The following is a 16,122-nucleotide window of genomic DNA, read 5'->3' as shown; positions in this document are numbered from 1 at the left end:
AGATATGAATGAAACTAATATGCTTAAAGTAGATTGATTAAATTTTTTTCATGACCTTTCAACATGAATACAGTAATAACATGTAATAAGAAGATAGAGTAAATGCAAGAAATTGGAGAATGAGAAGGAGAACAAAGTAAAGAAAGAATCTAGAAAAAAGAATTGAAGAAGAAAATTGCTAAAGAAGAACACTGTAAATTGTAAGACTCAATCCAAAATCGTAAGAATAACAATTTCAATGTAATCATATATATAGTATGTTTTTGAATAATCAAATCAGTATCTTCTAAAAAAATGGGATCCTAAAATATCATCTTGGAGATTTCCGGCTATTAATATAGAAAAAAAAAATCAGTTATATTGATTCAAATTTACAAATTAATTGACTTGCTTATTTTATGAGTTTTAAAATTCAAATCATTATCTCAAATCGATTCATTTTATGTGGGATATTCTGTGAGATAAATTATGAATGATAGTGAATTTAATTTTGACTCTCAAATATTTTGTAGATTTAATTGGATTAGATTAGATTTTATAGGTTAATAACCAAATTAATGATTTGCTTATTTAAAGAGTTATTTTAAAAAAAACGGATTTAAATTTTGAAGCCAAAAACTATAAATAAGGAAGTTAAATTACAAACAATATTAATTATAGAAATTGATATCTTCTATATAAATAGAACGATATGTTTCAATTGATAACATAATTATTATATAATTAAATGTAATTGTATTTGAATTCTATTTGGAAAAGATGATGTCATCAATTTGATCTCATGGTGGAAAACATATACAATCAAAAGTCCTGATTGCTTCATTGATAAATTAAAGGTTCTCTTTTAATATTATTTAGAGATTAGAGATTGTATGATTAAATAAAGGGATTTTTATCTCATTATATTAATGGTTTTAAAGCCCATCCTCGTTTCCTCGGGTTATAAGGTAGACAAAATAAACAAAAAAATGTTTGCTTTTGCATCTCTTCCAAAAAAAAGACTTGATAGAAGAAACAAACTTCGGACTTTCTTCTATAGACGAGGGAGGCGCTAAAGTTGGGGGAAGTTTCTTCCCAAACCCCTAAATTGAAAAATTAAAAAAGCGCAAAATTACCCCCTCCCATTCCCATCCTTCTCTTCCCTAAAATCATCTTTGCAAAACCCTCGCTCCTCAAAACTCTACCCCTCTGCCGTTCTTTGTTTCTTCTTCGTTTTTTTGCTTATAAACGTATCAGTATTCAACCCTATTGACATTCGATTAATATTTGTTGATAATCCACTCTTTCCTTCACACAACGCATTTTGTTTTCTTTTTTTTCTTGTGTTCTTGTTGTGGTTTCAATCCGTTTTGGAGATGGTCTCTGGTTCGCGAATCGAAGGGGGGAACGGGACACAGAATTTATCAGCTGGTGTTCGTAGAACGATTCAATCGATCAAAGAAATCGTTGGTGATCATTCGGATGCTGATATTTACTCTGCCCTTAAAGAGGCCAATATGGATCCTAACGAGACTACTCAGAAATTGTTAAATCAAGGTTTTGTTACATGGAATTTCTTCAGTTAGTTTGTTTATGCTTCCGTATTGTTTGTCACCGTTTCGATTGATTTGCCCAAGTAGTATAGAATTCGAGTAGATGTATTGTTGGAATCTGTTAAGGGCTTATACTTGGATTTCAGAATTTAAAACTATGTAGGGGTATTAAAATGCATTTCAATTGAGAAGCTTAGATAATATGAAGCGACTTCTTTTTTAGGGTTTGGCAAATTCTTTGTTTTTACTAATTGCTTGTTCAGCTGGCACGTAGTCTCACATGACTTTGGTTTTGTTTCTTTCGTTATTTAAACAATGGAGGCTACTAGCATGGATAAAGTCCACAGAAAAGCCAAGAAGGCTATAGTTTGTTTGTTTATCGCCAGAAATTGTGTAAATTTTTGTGAAAGTGGCACATGGTGTGCTCTGCTTATGGTCTTTTCTTGCACTCGTGCACTCTGATTCCAGTTATTGCAACTTTGTGTCACCAAAGTAGCAATATGTAGACCCAACAATCAGGAATATGTACATCAGTCTTGAATAGAAGGTAAGATGAGGACAAAAGATTTTGTTTCATATCTCATGCATTAGGCCCACTGCTAATGGCAACACAATATTTAACACAGAGCCATATTTAATAAATCAAAATAATCACAAATCTCTTTAAGATGGCACTGAATAAGGTGGTTGGTGGCATCATGGAAACTCTTATAAGATGTCGCTGAATACAGGGGGTTGGTGGCACATAAATGCTGTTAGGAATCTAAATTTTATAAACCATTACAAATAAAACAGAATATACATACAGCTTTACCTGTGTTAATAGGAAATTGGAAGATGCAATAAGGACAGTTTTTATGTGCAGAAAGAACATTGTGCTTCTCATGCTACTATGACTGTTGATTTGTGTAACTATTTATGCTTTGTCTTATTTTATTTGTTGTTTTTTTATCAGATCCATTTCATGAAGTTAAGAGGAAAAGAGATAAAAAGAAGGAGGTTTGTATTCCTAACTTTTCATATTCAAGCTTTCCTTCTGCAAATAAAGAATCACACATCTTTTCTTTTATCAATGCTACTTCAGATTTCAGAAGGCTTGCATATAATATTATACTTACATTATTTCAGGTTACACCATTCAAGGCTCCTGTGCCTATAAAACCAAGAAAGCCCACTGAACAACCAGTTCAAGAGATAAAGCCCAATACATACCCAGAACGTAACCCTAGAAGGCCAGGCTATAATTGGAATAATGCACCTGGTAATTTATTCTTTTATATCTTAGCATTTTCATACTCAAGTTAATCATATTATTATTATTTACTCTTTTCTTTTGGTCACCTGTTAATGATTGGAATTTCACTAGATACAAGAGTAAGTAGACAGTTTCGTGTTGTGAGAGACAACAGAATCAATCAAAACAGACATAGAGATATGAAGCCTCCTGCTAAACCCTCAGTAGCTGTCCCCACTAAAGAGCCACAAATCTCAAACGTGTCTGAAAAGAGGTAATTACGTTTTTGCCCTTATCACCATTCAACCTTAATTAATTTTTTAACAATCTTGTCTATTACATGTGCATTCACAATCATGCAGTTCCTCAGAGACTTTGAAAAATCCAGAGCAAAATTCTTCTCAATCCCAAAACATTCCACTTGATTCTTCACTCCCCAAACAAGTAAAAACTGTTAGTTCAAGTGGTAAGAGACCTGTAGTTTCTAATGTGATGCCACCTGTCCAACAAGCAACAAAAACACATGATTCACAACAATCTTCTGTGACATCACCAAACAGTTCAGTAGTAGGAGTGTATTCTTCTTCTTCAGACCCTGTTCATATCCCCTCTCTTGCATCCAGACCAGCTGCAAATGTTGGTGCCATAAAACGTGAAGTAGGGGCAGTTGGTGTAAGGCCACGTCACACATCTTCTGAAAACTCTCAATCAGGAAGAGAGGGGCAATTTAGGTCTTTTCCTGCCATTTCTAAGACTGAACAACCATCTCACTCAAATGTCTCTGAATCAGTGCCTATTGTATCTGCTGGAAGTGGAAGTGGAAGCGGAAGATCCTTCAATAATCAGTATAGTAGCAGACCACATCAACAACTTGTTACTCATCAGAAAGGTATGCTGTTACATTTTTGCTACAGATATTTATTTGCATATCAGTAAAAAAAACTTTTATAATGTAAGTAGTAAGTACATTGCTATTATTGGTTACATATGGTTGTCTTAAAATGTAGCCCCTCAAGCAAATAAGGAATGGAAACCAAAAACAAGTCAAAAACCAAGTGTTACTGAAGTGGGAGTTATTGGAACACCAAAAAAGACCACATCTACCCTTGCCAATAGTTCCAAGGACATGACCACAGAATCGGATAAATTACCAAATTCAAGCACAACACACGAGGATCAAAACGTCATTATCGCAGCACATATCCGTGTTTCCGAAACCGACCGTATTCGCCTCACTTTTGGCAGCCTCGGAATCGAGGATTCCCCCCAGAATTCTGGATTCCAAAGTGTTGAAGTGTCGCATGCTGAACAACCTATTATGGCAAGGTATTGATTTGATTTGTTTTTCTTATGAATCATAATAGCAACATTACTTATATTGAAGTGGATGACAGTTTATCCGCCAGCTCATCACCAGTCTCTTCAGACGAACCATCTGGTGGGACCCACGTCGAGTCGGTAGACGAACCTGTCCCAAGTTCCGGTTCTGTTTCTCCCGTTTCAGAACAACAATCGAATGAAAGACTGGAGTCTTCAAGTTCACAAAACATGGAAAATTACACAAATATTAGGCTTGTGAGACAGAACAGCCCTTCATATGCACCTTCAGAGCCACATCAGCAGCAACCAACCCCTTCAGAATTGCCAAGTTTTTCAGTTAGTATACTCTTTTTTTTTTTTTTTTTGATAGTTTATTATTTTGTTTTAATTAATGTTGTGTTATTTGTTTATAGCAGGCGTATGATCCTCAAACTGGATATGATATATCGTATTTCAGACCAGCTACTGATGAATCAGTCAGGGGTCAGGTGCTTCAAGTCCCTCAAGAGGTGAAGTTTTATTAAACCAATCATTTTAATATATAATTAAAGATTCTGATTATGAGAGGTATGGAATGGTTTATTTTTCCACAGGGATTTACTTCTCATGTGGCTAACACCATTCCTGCAACCACAATTCCCATGGTACAACAACAGCAACAACAACAACAACAACAACAACAACAACAAGCACAAGTGGCCCAAATGTATCCGCAAGTTCATCTTCCTCACTTTGCTAATCTCATGCCATATCGCCAATTCCTTTCCCCTGTTTATGTCCCACCAATGGTGATGCCGGGGTACTCTAACAACCCTACATACTCCCCCCACCCTCACCCCCACCCCCACCCCCACCCCTCTAGTGGTAGTAGCTACCTTCTCATGCCTGGGGTCAACCCTCCTCCTCATGTAAATGCAAACGGAATGAAATACGCGATTCCACAGTATAAATCTCTCCAAGCTGGCAGCCCTACTGGATTCGGGAACTTTACTAGTCCTAATGGCTACGCGTTGAACACTCCTGGAGTTGTCGGAAGTGCCTCCGGAATTGATGATTCTGCCCGGCTTAAGTACAAAGATGGGAATGTTTATGTCCCAAATCCTCAGGTAAACCTCGTTGCTATTAATCTGTTTTGTTCACAGTTTACCTTTACATTTATATAATACAAGAAACTCATTCCATTCCTACGATGGAATGTAATGACTGATTCCATTCCAGGCGGAGACATCTGAACTTTGGATGAATCCAAGGGACATTCCGAGTCTACAATCAGCATCATACTACAACATGGCGGGACAAACGCCACATGGCGCGTATCTACCTTCACACACTGCACACGCTTCATTTAATGCAGCGGGACAATCTTCTCACATGCAATTCCCGGGGTTATACCACCCGCAACAACCGGGTGCTATTGCCAGCCCCCACCATATGGGCGGCAATGTTGGTGTTGGAGTGGCGGCAGGGGCTCCCGGAACCCAAGTTGGTGGTTATCAGCAACCGCAGTTAGGTCAAATGAGTTGGACAGGGAACTTTTGAGAAGAGAGGGTGGGTGGTTATGGATATGGATATCGGGTTTTTATTATTGTATGGGGATTGAATTTTAGTTATAGAAGTGTTTTTTTTTTTTTTTTTTTTTTTTTTTTTTTTTTTTTCGTGTTTTGTTTATGAAAAATGGTTCTTCCCCTATCAATGCATAAGGTCTTGTTTAATTTCCTAAAATAATAATGGGTTAACCAAGGATACAGGTGTTAATTAATATAGCTCGGTCTGGTATTATTATACTAAAATATAAACTGAAAAAAAATCGTTTTTAGCTTAATTTGTTTTTGGTTTTTTGTGTCGTGTAATTTTGTTCTGTCCGTTTTCATAACAGAAAATAAAAATAAAATGACTGTTTCTTGTTTTGGTGAGTAAACACCTGGTTTTAATTTCATCAACACCAACAAAAAGTATGTCGTTTGGTATAGGGTTGATGCTATAAAATACTAAGAAATATCTCAAATCAATTTTTTAAATTCGTCTCAACCTTCAAATTTTAAATATCTCTTACTTGGTTATATAAAAGCTCCATTTTAACCTGTTTAACCGATAAAATATAAAGAATAATAATTACATTTTTTTCAGTTATACTTTTTTAATAATTAATTTTAAGGTATGTTGAAAAAATCAAAAGATACTAGTCACACCATTATGTATATTTATTTATTTGATTTTTTTTGTTTTACTTATTTCTTCATAAACTAACTAGAAAAAATGTTAATTTTCTATTATTTTTGTTAGATCCAATATTTAAAGTATTTAAAATCATAATTATTCAAAAATAAAACTAATTAATATCTAAACATCATTATCATTATAAAAAATATACATATTATTGAATTATTTTGGTTCTACCACTTGTCTTAACACACGTTTTTTTAGTGTTTTATTCGAAACAAGTTTTAAAAATAGAATCTTAGAATAAATATAGACAAAAAAAACTTAAAAAAATATATTCGACCAAAACATTAAAAATAAAAATAAAATATTGGAGCAAAATGTTAAAAAAGTATCAATTAAAATGTCAAAAAAAAAGTATTAAAAAATTAATTCCAAAAAATATCAGAAATACTAAAAAAGAAAATCCAAATAAGATGTCAAAAAAATGCAAACAAACAAAAAGTAGAAAACTTGAGTGTATTTTTATAATTTAATTATTATTATATTCATCTTTATGATTTGAGATTTTTTTTTACGTTTTATTAGAATACATAATTTAATGTATTTTTTGACATTTTGTTCGTTTTCGAGTTATACATAGGCTATTCCGAAATTGGCGTCGAGTTACACCAAACCTAATCGAAATTCCTAAAAAAAGAAGATTATATCGTTATATATTAAACAATAGAAAAGTTTATGTAGATAAACGTCATAAATATAAACCAATAAATTGTCAAAAAAATAATAAACAATATATATAATTGCCGTTGAAAAACCAAAAGATTTTACAAATTATACAAACAAAAATAAATAAATAATTTTAATAAAGTAAATAATAAATAACAAGATTTAAAAAATTAATCTATATTAAAAAAACATAATAATTTCACAACTCCAACTTTAAATAACCATAACTTCTTCGTTTCAAATCCAATTTCAGTGATCTTTATATCATCGCGAAGATATCGATGAGTTCCATAATTCTATCCAATCACTTATGAATAACAACATACCGAATTAAAATCATAATCCATGCAAGAAGTCTGAAATATTACTTTTCCCATTTTACCCCTTTAGCTCCAAAATACAGTTCAATGTTTAAATCATTTATCCAACATCGTCGACATCCAATAGGGTGTAAACTCTATTCCCTTGAATCCCATGACCTTTACATGGTCGAATTATGGTCCAGAATCCCAAAATAAGATACATCTCGAAACTGGATGTTACAACTCTCCCCACTTAAATTTGATTTCTTCCTCGAAATATGTCCTTATATCTTACTCTTACAACACCAGTCAAAGCCGCTCGAGCTACCAAAATCCAATGCAACACTGAAGAACAAGAATCACTTCAAATAGCTGACTTCCTTCTGAAAACGTTACCATATCAAACTACATCCATGATGATCTCAATTCACAACCCAAGCCGACCAGAACCTCTTCGACCCTGCATCGTCTTACTGATATCTGGGAAACAAAATCCATAACCATTCGCCAATTTCGACAACCTTGCACCCGAATACGAAGGTGGCTCCTAACACGACCCCCAACCATTGACGCTACCCCCAACACATACATTGCATCCGGATGACCAAAAGTTCGTAAATTCGATCCATCCAAGATCCTTTTGGTTTCGTGTTGTCCTTCCAATAAACTGAAACGCAGAAACCCCGATCGATTGCTGAAGCCGAAAACCTCACACACGCTCGCACGTTGAGACTCCAACCAAGAATCTAACTGAAAAAGGCTATCCTAACCTACCTGTCAACACGGATCCAACAACTATCCTGCCAAAACATTAGGCAACTGACCAACCAACAATGGAAAATAACAAGTCCATTTCACTTTAGGTGTATGCTATAAACCAAGTCGTAGTCTTACATCACACCTGACCCCAAAATGTCCTGCAACCTATCCCAAATCTATGAATGCTGTAGCCATCCCATAATCTTACAACCACTCATGTAGTGGCCTTATCTCGACCTAATGATTGCTACGGGCTAGACCGTAGTCTTTCAACACTCCCACAAAGGCTTACCTAAACCTAGTGAATGCTACGAGCCAACCTGTAGTCTTACAACACCTCCACAACAACCTAGCTCAGCCCAGTGAATGCTATAGACCAAACCGCAGTCTTACAATACTTCCACGATTTCCATGGGCCCTTCCCATGGTCTTGCCAACTATTCACCAAAATACTCAGCCATAATAACCACAAGCTGAACTAGCCAACTCAATCCTATCAGGCGTTTGGGTAGCGCTTTGAACCCCAAAACCTTAATCAGAAAAAAAGCCAGGGAGGTTCCTATACAGCCCTCAACCTACACCTACACAAAAACCCAAAATACGCCGCTACCGATGCTTCATGTCTTTAGACAAGACAACTTGATTCCTTTGATTTGTAACATCCGTGATTCCAAGGTATTGCTAATTTATTTAATCTTGCATTTATTGTTTCAGTCCATGAAGTTGTTTGGGCTTAGAGGTTGGGGCTTTTCGTGTTTGGGCTAGCTGAAGCCGTACGCTGGGCGTAAGCCTGGCGTACGCGAGGCATAGTTGGACCAAGGAAAATGCGGAGCCATACACGCACACACAACATACAAAGTAGTACGCGCAGCGTACGTGTGTTAACTAAAAACCCAAATTTTTAGGGTTCAAGCCATATAAATATGTCATTATGTCCCATGTCACAACCTCCTTATCAGCCTCCTTAGCTTAGGAACCCTAAAATCTAACCCTTATCATCCTTGTGTGTTCTTCACCTTGTGGAGATCATTTTGGTAGCTTGAAGCCTTGGAAAGAAGAAGAGGAAGTTGGTGAAGGAGAATTAATAAAGCTTGGGCTTGAAGAACCGAATCATCATCATCATCATTTAGCACCTATTTGAGGTATAAAGTTTAGAACTTGCCTTATGAATGCTTAGATATCTTATGTTTGAGTTTTAGACATTTTTGGTCCCATGGATGAAGATTTATTGAGCAAGGTCGTTTCTTAAGCTTAGACTTGCCACTCTTGGTGTTATTTGAGTCCTTAAGTCATAAAGTTGCCATCTTGGAGGTCTTGAAGCATCCATGCATGAGTATTGGTCATTTATAAGGAAGTAGGTTGTCATATTCCAAGTTTAGGTTCATTTTCGGGGCATGCAAGCCGCCAAGTGGTCGACTTTATAGGTTAAGACCTTTCATTGGACTCAGATCTGTGGTTGGAGCCTCAGATGTTAAGGGTTTAACTGCTTTTTGGGATTTTGGCTTAATAAGAGAGTATGGTGGGCATAGAAAGTGGTACACGCAGCGTACAAGCCATGCAGCCTATACACTTAGCGTACAAATGAGTATGCCCCGCGTACTCACTGAATTTGGCTTTGCATTGTTTGGGCCGCGGTTTGGGTCACTTCCATGGATTAGTGACTTGGGTCATGGTGGACCATCTCGAAATGGACCAATATGCTAGACAAACATTATTAGGCCTTGGGCTAAGGCCCATGCGAAAGGATTGGGACCAATTAGAAATTAGACCATATTTTGGGCTTCATAGGATTATTTATCTTTTGGGTCACGGGTTGTGATTTAAGGACTAAGTTATGTTAGGTGTAAAATAGTCTTTTACCCTAAGTAGAGACTTTTGGTTAATGAGGTAGATCCCTTTGTTGATTATCTTTATTTGGATTGTTAGCTCAAGAGCCGTAGGACCAATAGTCAGGGAGCATTCGTTTCGATCAGCTTTTCGAGGTGAGTTTCCTCACCGGGTTCAACGGGTCTAAGGCACCAAGGCCGACCCTCGTTTGGTTATGTTATTATACTTGCTGTATGTGTGATACTTGTAGCACCTAGTTCCTGGTACGTAAAATTTATCTAAGTATTTTTCATTCATAGTGTAACAACCCAAAAATACCACCCAAAAATTTCGATTTTTATTATAACAAAACCCATGAGACTGAGTATCACATAATAAAACCATATGCTGCGTGTTTCAAAAACCATAATAAAATACTGTGAGAAAAACTGTATCACAACTGTATCCAAACATATCAAGAAAACTAAATCAACTCCCAGGACAAAACTGAAGCTGTGGTGTGTGTGATGCCATCATCCCGAGCTCTTCCCTTTGCTTGCGGAAGTACCTGAAACCAAAACTGAAACTGTAAGCACGAAGCTTAGTGAGCTCCCCCAAACTACCACATACCACATGATAACATATAAGCACATACTGGGCCTTGCCCGCTGCATCGGACCGAAGTCCGGGCTAACTGGGGCCTTGCCCCCTACATCGGACCGAAGTCCGAAGCTGACTGGGACCTCTGTCCCCTACATCAGACCGAAGTCCGAAGCTGACTGGGACCTTCGTCCCCTACATCGGACCGAAGTCCGAAGCTGACTGGGACCTTTGTCCCCTACATCGGACCGAAGTCCGAAGCTGACTGGAACCTCTGTCCCCTACATCGGACCGAAGTCCGAAGCTGACTGAACATAGCATAAACATATCAACTAGCATAAACACATAAAATCCTGTCTGAGCCACGGAGGCGTCAAACATACTAGCTACTGCATTGGACCGAAGTCCAGAAACTACGGCTAACTGAACGGGCCGGCATTGTGGCCTTAGACCCGTTCCTACTGAAGGGAAACTCACCTCGTGAACTGGCTGCTGTGTGAATGGCTCTGGAAGCTAACTGCTGCTGCTCCGGTATCTCCCCAGCTACAAGTCCATAAACACACTCAATCAAATGCTAAACACTGCACTGGGGTAAAATGACTCTTTTACCCTTGGTCAAAGTCAACTCTCTCGGTCAAAGTCAACCCACAGTTGACCTGACTCGCCGAGTTGGGCCGCCAACTCGCCGAGTCTCTAGTCTCACTTCTCAACCCTACTCGTGGCTACTCGTCGAGTATGGCATCGACTCGACGAGTACCCTCTCGATCCAAGAACTCAAACAATCTTCATCCGACTCGCCAAGTCATATGAACAACTCGACGAGTTGTTCTTCGATCTAAGAAGATTGCCTTGGACTCGCCGAGTTGTATGAACAACTCGTTGAGTCCCACCATTACTGAGTCCACCCTCCGACTCACTGAGTCCATCCTACTGCTCACTGACTTTCACTCGGAATCACTCAAAGGGGGTAAAGATCGGGGACTCGCGACCGGACTCGCCGAGTCTGAAGAACGACTCGCCGAGTCACATGCATGCAGATCCTAAAAACTCGATTCTGCTCAACACCACCGCATACAAATTATAGATCTGAGTTCCTAAGGCTGATTTACCACGTAAAGTTTCCAACTTTACGTGTATATCCACATGAAAAAGGAGATAAAGGCTAAAAATACACTTAGAAGAGTAGATCTAGGGTTATCATGCAAAATGGCTCCATAAAGGTGATAGATCTACGATTTTGGAACTGAAACATGGCTAGATCCGAAGGCTAATCAATCTAATGTGATCCCTTGATGTGCACAAAAGTACCCACTAATTTTAATATTTATAACCTAACAAACTTAGACTATATATGCACTTATAGGCAGTGTACCTAGTCAGATTACAGTATAGCTTAGGTAAGTCGGGTGTCGATCACAGGGAACGGTGGATTAATTTATTATATTTGATTATAGGTTACAGGTTACACAAAAATAATAAAATGGTTTAATAAATCAATTAACAACTCTCGATAAACTAACAGGAAAGCAAATCTCTTCAGGTACTTTGGTTTAGATAAATTGCACCTTAAAACATAGACGATTGCATACACAAATTCATTTATTCAATGTTCACCGATTCCTAAAATGATTAGATTCGCATTCACTATAACTAATCCTTTAGCAAACAAGTCAATTCAAACAGTGATCAGTTGATTAAACTAACATGCTTCCTAGTGTTCAGTTCGTATCAAGCAAGACTTGTAAATATAGTTAATCAATGTAGACATTTAATCAACCTCTTGTTGATGGTCATCAAACAAGGCTCACACATTAACTTACTTATTCTCAAATTAATCCTAGTTTCACATTCGTTATTTCTAGTCTTATAATCTCGATGGTCATCAAAAATCATAAGAGACAAGCAAATCAAGCAGATGTTCAATCAACTCAATTCACTTAACAATTAACAGAAAATAATCTTCATTAACACATGAGGATCTTTTAACAAGCTTGGCAAGATAAATTAAACACAAATAAACTATTTAATATAGCAATTAGTCTAATAATCAAAGCTTCATTCAATCATAAACACAAAGTAAAAGGTTTTACACCTAAATCAGAAACTAAATACAGAAAAGTACCACCATAGAATGCTAAACATGGTCACGTCAGCAAACCATATGATAATCAACATGTATCCGCTCTCCAATCCTTCCGATCTCCGCTTCCGTTAGCTTAACGGCCTTCCGGCCGCCTTCTAGACCCTCAAAACGGCTTAACAGAAGTTAATTGTCGACTAAATTAGGTTAGAAGTTGAATCCTCCTCTCTGGTTAGCTATAAATCGACATTTATAATCTTTATGACCGACCTAAATACGCTGGGCGTACTTAGAATTACGCAGCGCGTACTCAAGATAATCACGCGATCAAGTATATCTGTTGCAAGCAGGTACGCGGGGCGTACTCTTAAGGTACGCGGGGCGTAACCGCTACCTCAGCACCATTTTGTTTCTTTTAGCTTCTAAGCCCGGTTTCCGCTTCAGTCTTTTCTTTTGTGCTTTATTGACAACAAATAGCTGCAAAACATAATTCAAAGTATTATGAGTACTCTTTAGTTCTAAAATAGAATAAATAAGGCCAAAATATTAAGATAAAGTGCATAAAAATATATATAAAAATACACATATCAAAATACCCCCCACTTAGCCTTTGCTTGCCCCCAAGCAAATTCACTTTTATTTTACCAATATCGCACTAAACAATCCATTTAAAACTCAGCCATTATGCCAAGACCTCAACGCGTACATTTGTGTCTAATATTTTCCTAAAGTACCCCCCCCATATTTTAAATACTCACAATCTTCATAAACACTCGCCCACTTTTTCCGAACAATGCTCATTTTATGCAACCCTCCGAATCCATCCGCAGAAAACCTCCTAACCTCAAGGTATTTTTAGTTGAGCAACCTAAGCATACATATTCTAGAAAATTACAACTTTCCGATACCACTATGGAGCTTTATTTGAATTCTTCATTTCTTTGGCATTTTGATCTTTGATTTCTTTGAATTCAACACCTTATTTGAATTGATTTCTGGTATCTTCAACTTTTTGAATTTCTTCAGAATTTTGATCTTTTGATCTTTACCTTATTTGCTCCAAAATTCTTCAAACTTTTTTCGTAATTCTCTTTTCTCTCTTTTTTTTTCTTTTTTTTTTCTTTTAAACATGTACCTCTCTTTTTTTTTTCACTCAAAACCCTACATGCTTAAGTAGAGGCGCTCAACCTCAACCTTTATTGGTTAATGATAATAATTTTCCTGGATACATTTCAGGTTTAGGCTGCTAAACATATTGCATCCCTCAAACCAAGCGGGGTTGTGTTTTTGTTCCATGATTTCACTAAAATAAGGGAGGCCACAAATGCACTATAACGTATATTGGCTCAACTAAACATTTGAGTTCTTATCGGATCATTTCATACAATATTAGCAGAATTTAAATTATCACTAGATTTTTTAAACTATTATTTCAAGTTTTAAAATTTTTAAATTTCCTAAATTCTAGCAATTTCATTTTTTCTCTTAATTTTAATTTACTTTTACCGATCCCCTACCCCACACTTATTTCATACAATGCCCTCATTGTATGCTAAAACGAATTAAGAACATAAAAAGGGAGAAAAAGGAACAGACTCCCCTGGGTAGTTGTGGTGAGATCGAATGGGGCTGCTACAAGTTGCTTCAAATTTTGCTGAAAGACTGAAAACTAGAACTGCTGCCTCTGAATTTGCCGAAAAATAAAATCAAGACCGCCATCTTCAAAAATGTGGTGCAAAATATTGCAAATAAATGCAAAGTATAGTAACCATGACGTGGGAAAGTGTCGACCACGTCGTCTCGTCAAGAATGACATCCTCTACTCGCGATGAAAAATCCCCCATAACATAGGAAAGTGTCAACCATGTCGTGGCAGCCGGGACGATACTTCTTCCTCGCGTCGAAATAAAACTCTATAGTATGGGAACTGCTCATCCATATTATAAGAGTCAAAACATCGTAATAATGCCAATCTTCAAAACGATCGCTCACGAAATAAATATGCACCCCACACTTATGACAAATCGTGGGTCTCGACTATAATTTTCAACTCTCATACCGCTCTCTCTAGCAACAGTCGGACCTAGCTGCTGAACTTACTGCCAGCTTCCTAAGGGCGAAAATTTCGTCATCTCCATCATCATGTGGCTGTGTCCCAGAAGTACCGGCCCCATCAAATCGTGACTGGAATGGTGGTGGAAAGGGAACCGAATACTGAAACCCCTGATGGGCAAAGAATGCGTTCAACGCATTCCCATACCACCGCTGTTGCATGTCCACATGTGCAACATACTCGCTAAGACGATCAATGCCCTGAGCCAGATAGCGCATATCAATCTCCCGCTCAGGTCCCTGCTGCGCTCCCCGAGGAGCAGGTCGACGCCGCTGGACCCGTCTCGGCTGTGGCTCGGCAACACCCTCCTCATCTGCCTCATCATCCGCTCGAACTCTCAAAACACCATCACCTCCCCGCTCTAATACGCGCATCGACTCCAATAGCTGAAGACTCATCGGCCTCATGTCGTGAAACACCATCGATCTCGTGATCTCACGTGTCATCAACTGGTATGATCGAGATAACCGTGTGATAAAATGCCCTCCGCATATCGGGCTATCTCCCCTAAGTCCCCTGGCCCTCCGTCCCAAGTATGCAGCTAAAGCAACTAGAAGGTTCAGGTGCCTCCCTGGAGTAACTAGTGCCCATAGGAAATACAGGTCTGTCGAAGGCACTCTCTCACTATTCTTGTGATGCGTGAGAGACATAGAAATCAACCGGTGCAACATTCGGTATGTAGTGGACCGAATCATCCCCCCTCGAGCGGTAGATGGTGTATAAACTCCTCCCGTAATCTCGGCCCAAAATGTGTTCTCATTATAGTCCGCTGGCCGTTCCGTGAGACAGTCAGCAAGGAATGCCGGGAAGTGGACACTCCTCGTCTCGTCGGCTGTGTAAATACCCACCCGAGTCGCAAGCTCTATCACGCTGCATTCCCGGCTCACTCCTCCCAGTCTGAAAGCAAAGGCTGTCCTGTCATCGAGTGGCTTCCTAGGATCATAGGAAACTGTAGCGTAGAACTCCAGCAAAAACTCCCGATACACAGGCTCTTGGATCCTGAACAAACGCGCCCATCCCTGACACACAAACAATTCCACACCACTCGCGTCCGAGTGTGTATATTGCAAAAACTCCTGGATCAATGCAGCAAGTCCAGTCCTGGTAGCCAACTCCCAATCAAATGAGGGTGCAATATCAATCTCCTTTGTGAGAAGCAAGCTCAAGTTGGTGACATAACGCGCCCTGGTAGCATCGCTCAGTGTTTGCGGAAATTGTAAAAAACGATGATCGGTCACATCCTCGGGAGGGTTGGTTCTTTGTGCCCTTCGAGCCATAATCTGCACAAATAAACACACACAAATCCAAACAAAATATCATAGCATTATTTTTTTTTATTATTATTTTTTTTAAGCCAAAAAAACTAGTCCTTTGACATGGAATTTACTCGGGGCGTATGCTGGGCTTTAGTCCGAGTTCACGAATCTGTCCCTTTTCGTTCTAAAATTAATACCCATCTCAGAAAACTGTCAATTTAAGCCCATACG

The 16,122-nt window shown here is 38.1% G+C and overlaps 1 protein-coding gene across 2 annotated transcripts; it reads left to right on the top strand.

Annotated features, from left to right (window-relative positions):
- Positions 1-1,021: 1,021 nt before the first annotated feature.
- Positions 1,022-5,717, top strand: LOC145102870 (dentin sialophosphoprotein, putative (DUF1296)). 2 transcript variants are annotated; one of them, XM_079040363.1, is made up of 10 exons: positions 1,022-1,536; positions 2,488-2,531; positions 2,661-2,793; positions 2,899-3,040; positions 3,129-3,655; positions 3,774-4,092; positions 4,161-4,422; positions 4,503-4,595; positions 4,680-5,192; positions 5,305-5,717. In XM_079040363.1, the coding sequence occupies exons 1-10, from the start codon at positions 1,356-1,358 to the stop codon at positions 5,623-5,625; spliced, it is 2,535 nt and encodes an 844-aa protein (XP_078896489.1). In that variant the 5' UTR covers positions 1,022-1,355; the 3' UTR covers positions 5,626-5,717. The 2 variants fall into 2 exon arrangements, with proteins under 2 accessions (XP_078896489.1, XP_078896488.1); XM_079040362.1 differs by having other exon boundaries at positions 4,500-4,595.
- The last annotated feature ends 10,405 nt before the right edge of the window (positions 5,718-16,122 follow it).

The sequence above is a fragment of the Lactuca serriola genome, chromosome 4 (assembly GCF_051521515.1).
Source record: "Lactuca serriola cultivar US96UC23 chromosome 4, Lser_US96UC23_V15, whole genome shotgun sequence".
In the NCBI taxonomy this organism is placed as follows: domain Eukaryota; kingdom Viridiplantae; phylum Streptophyta; class Magnoliopsida; order Asterales; family Asteraceae; genus Lactuca; species Lactuca serriola.
Note: the sequence above shows the minus strand (reverse complement) of the source record. Positions and strands in the feature narration are given on the sequence as shown.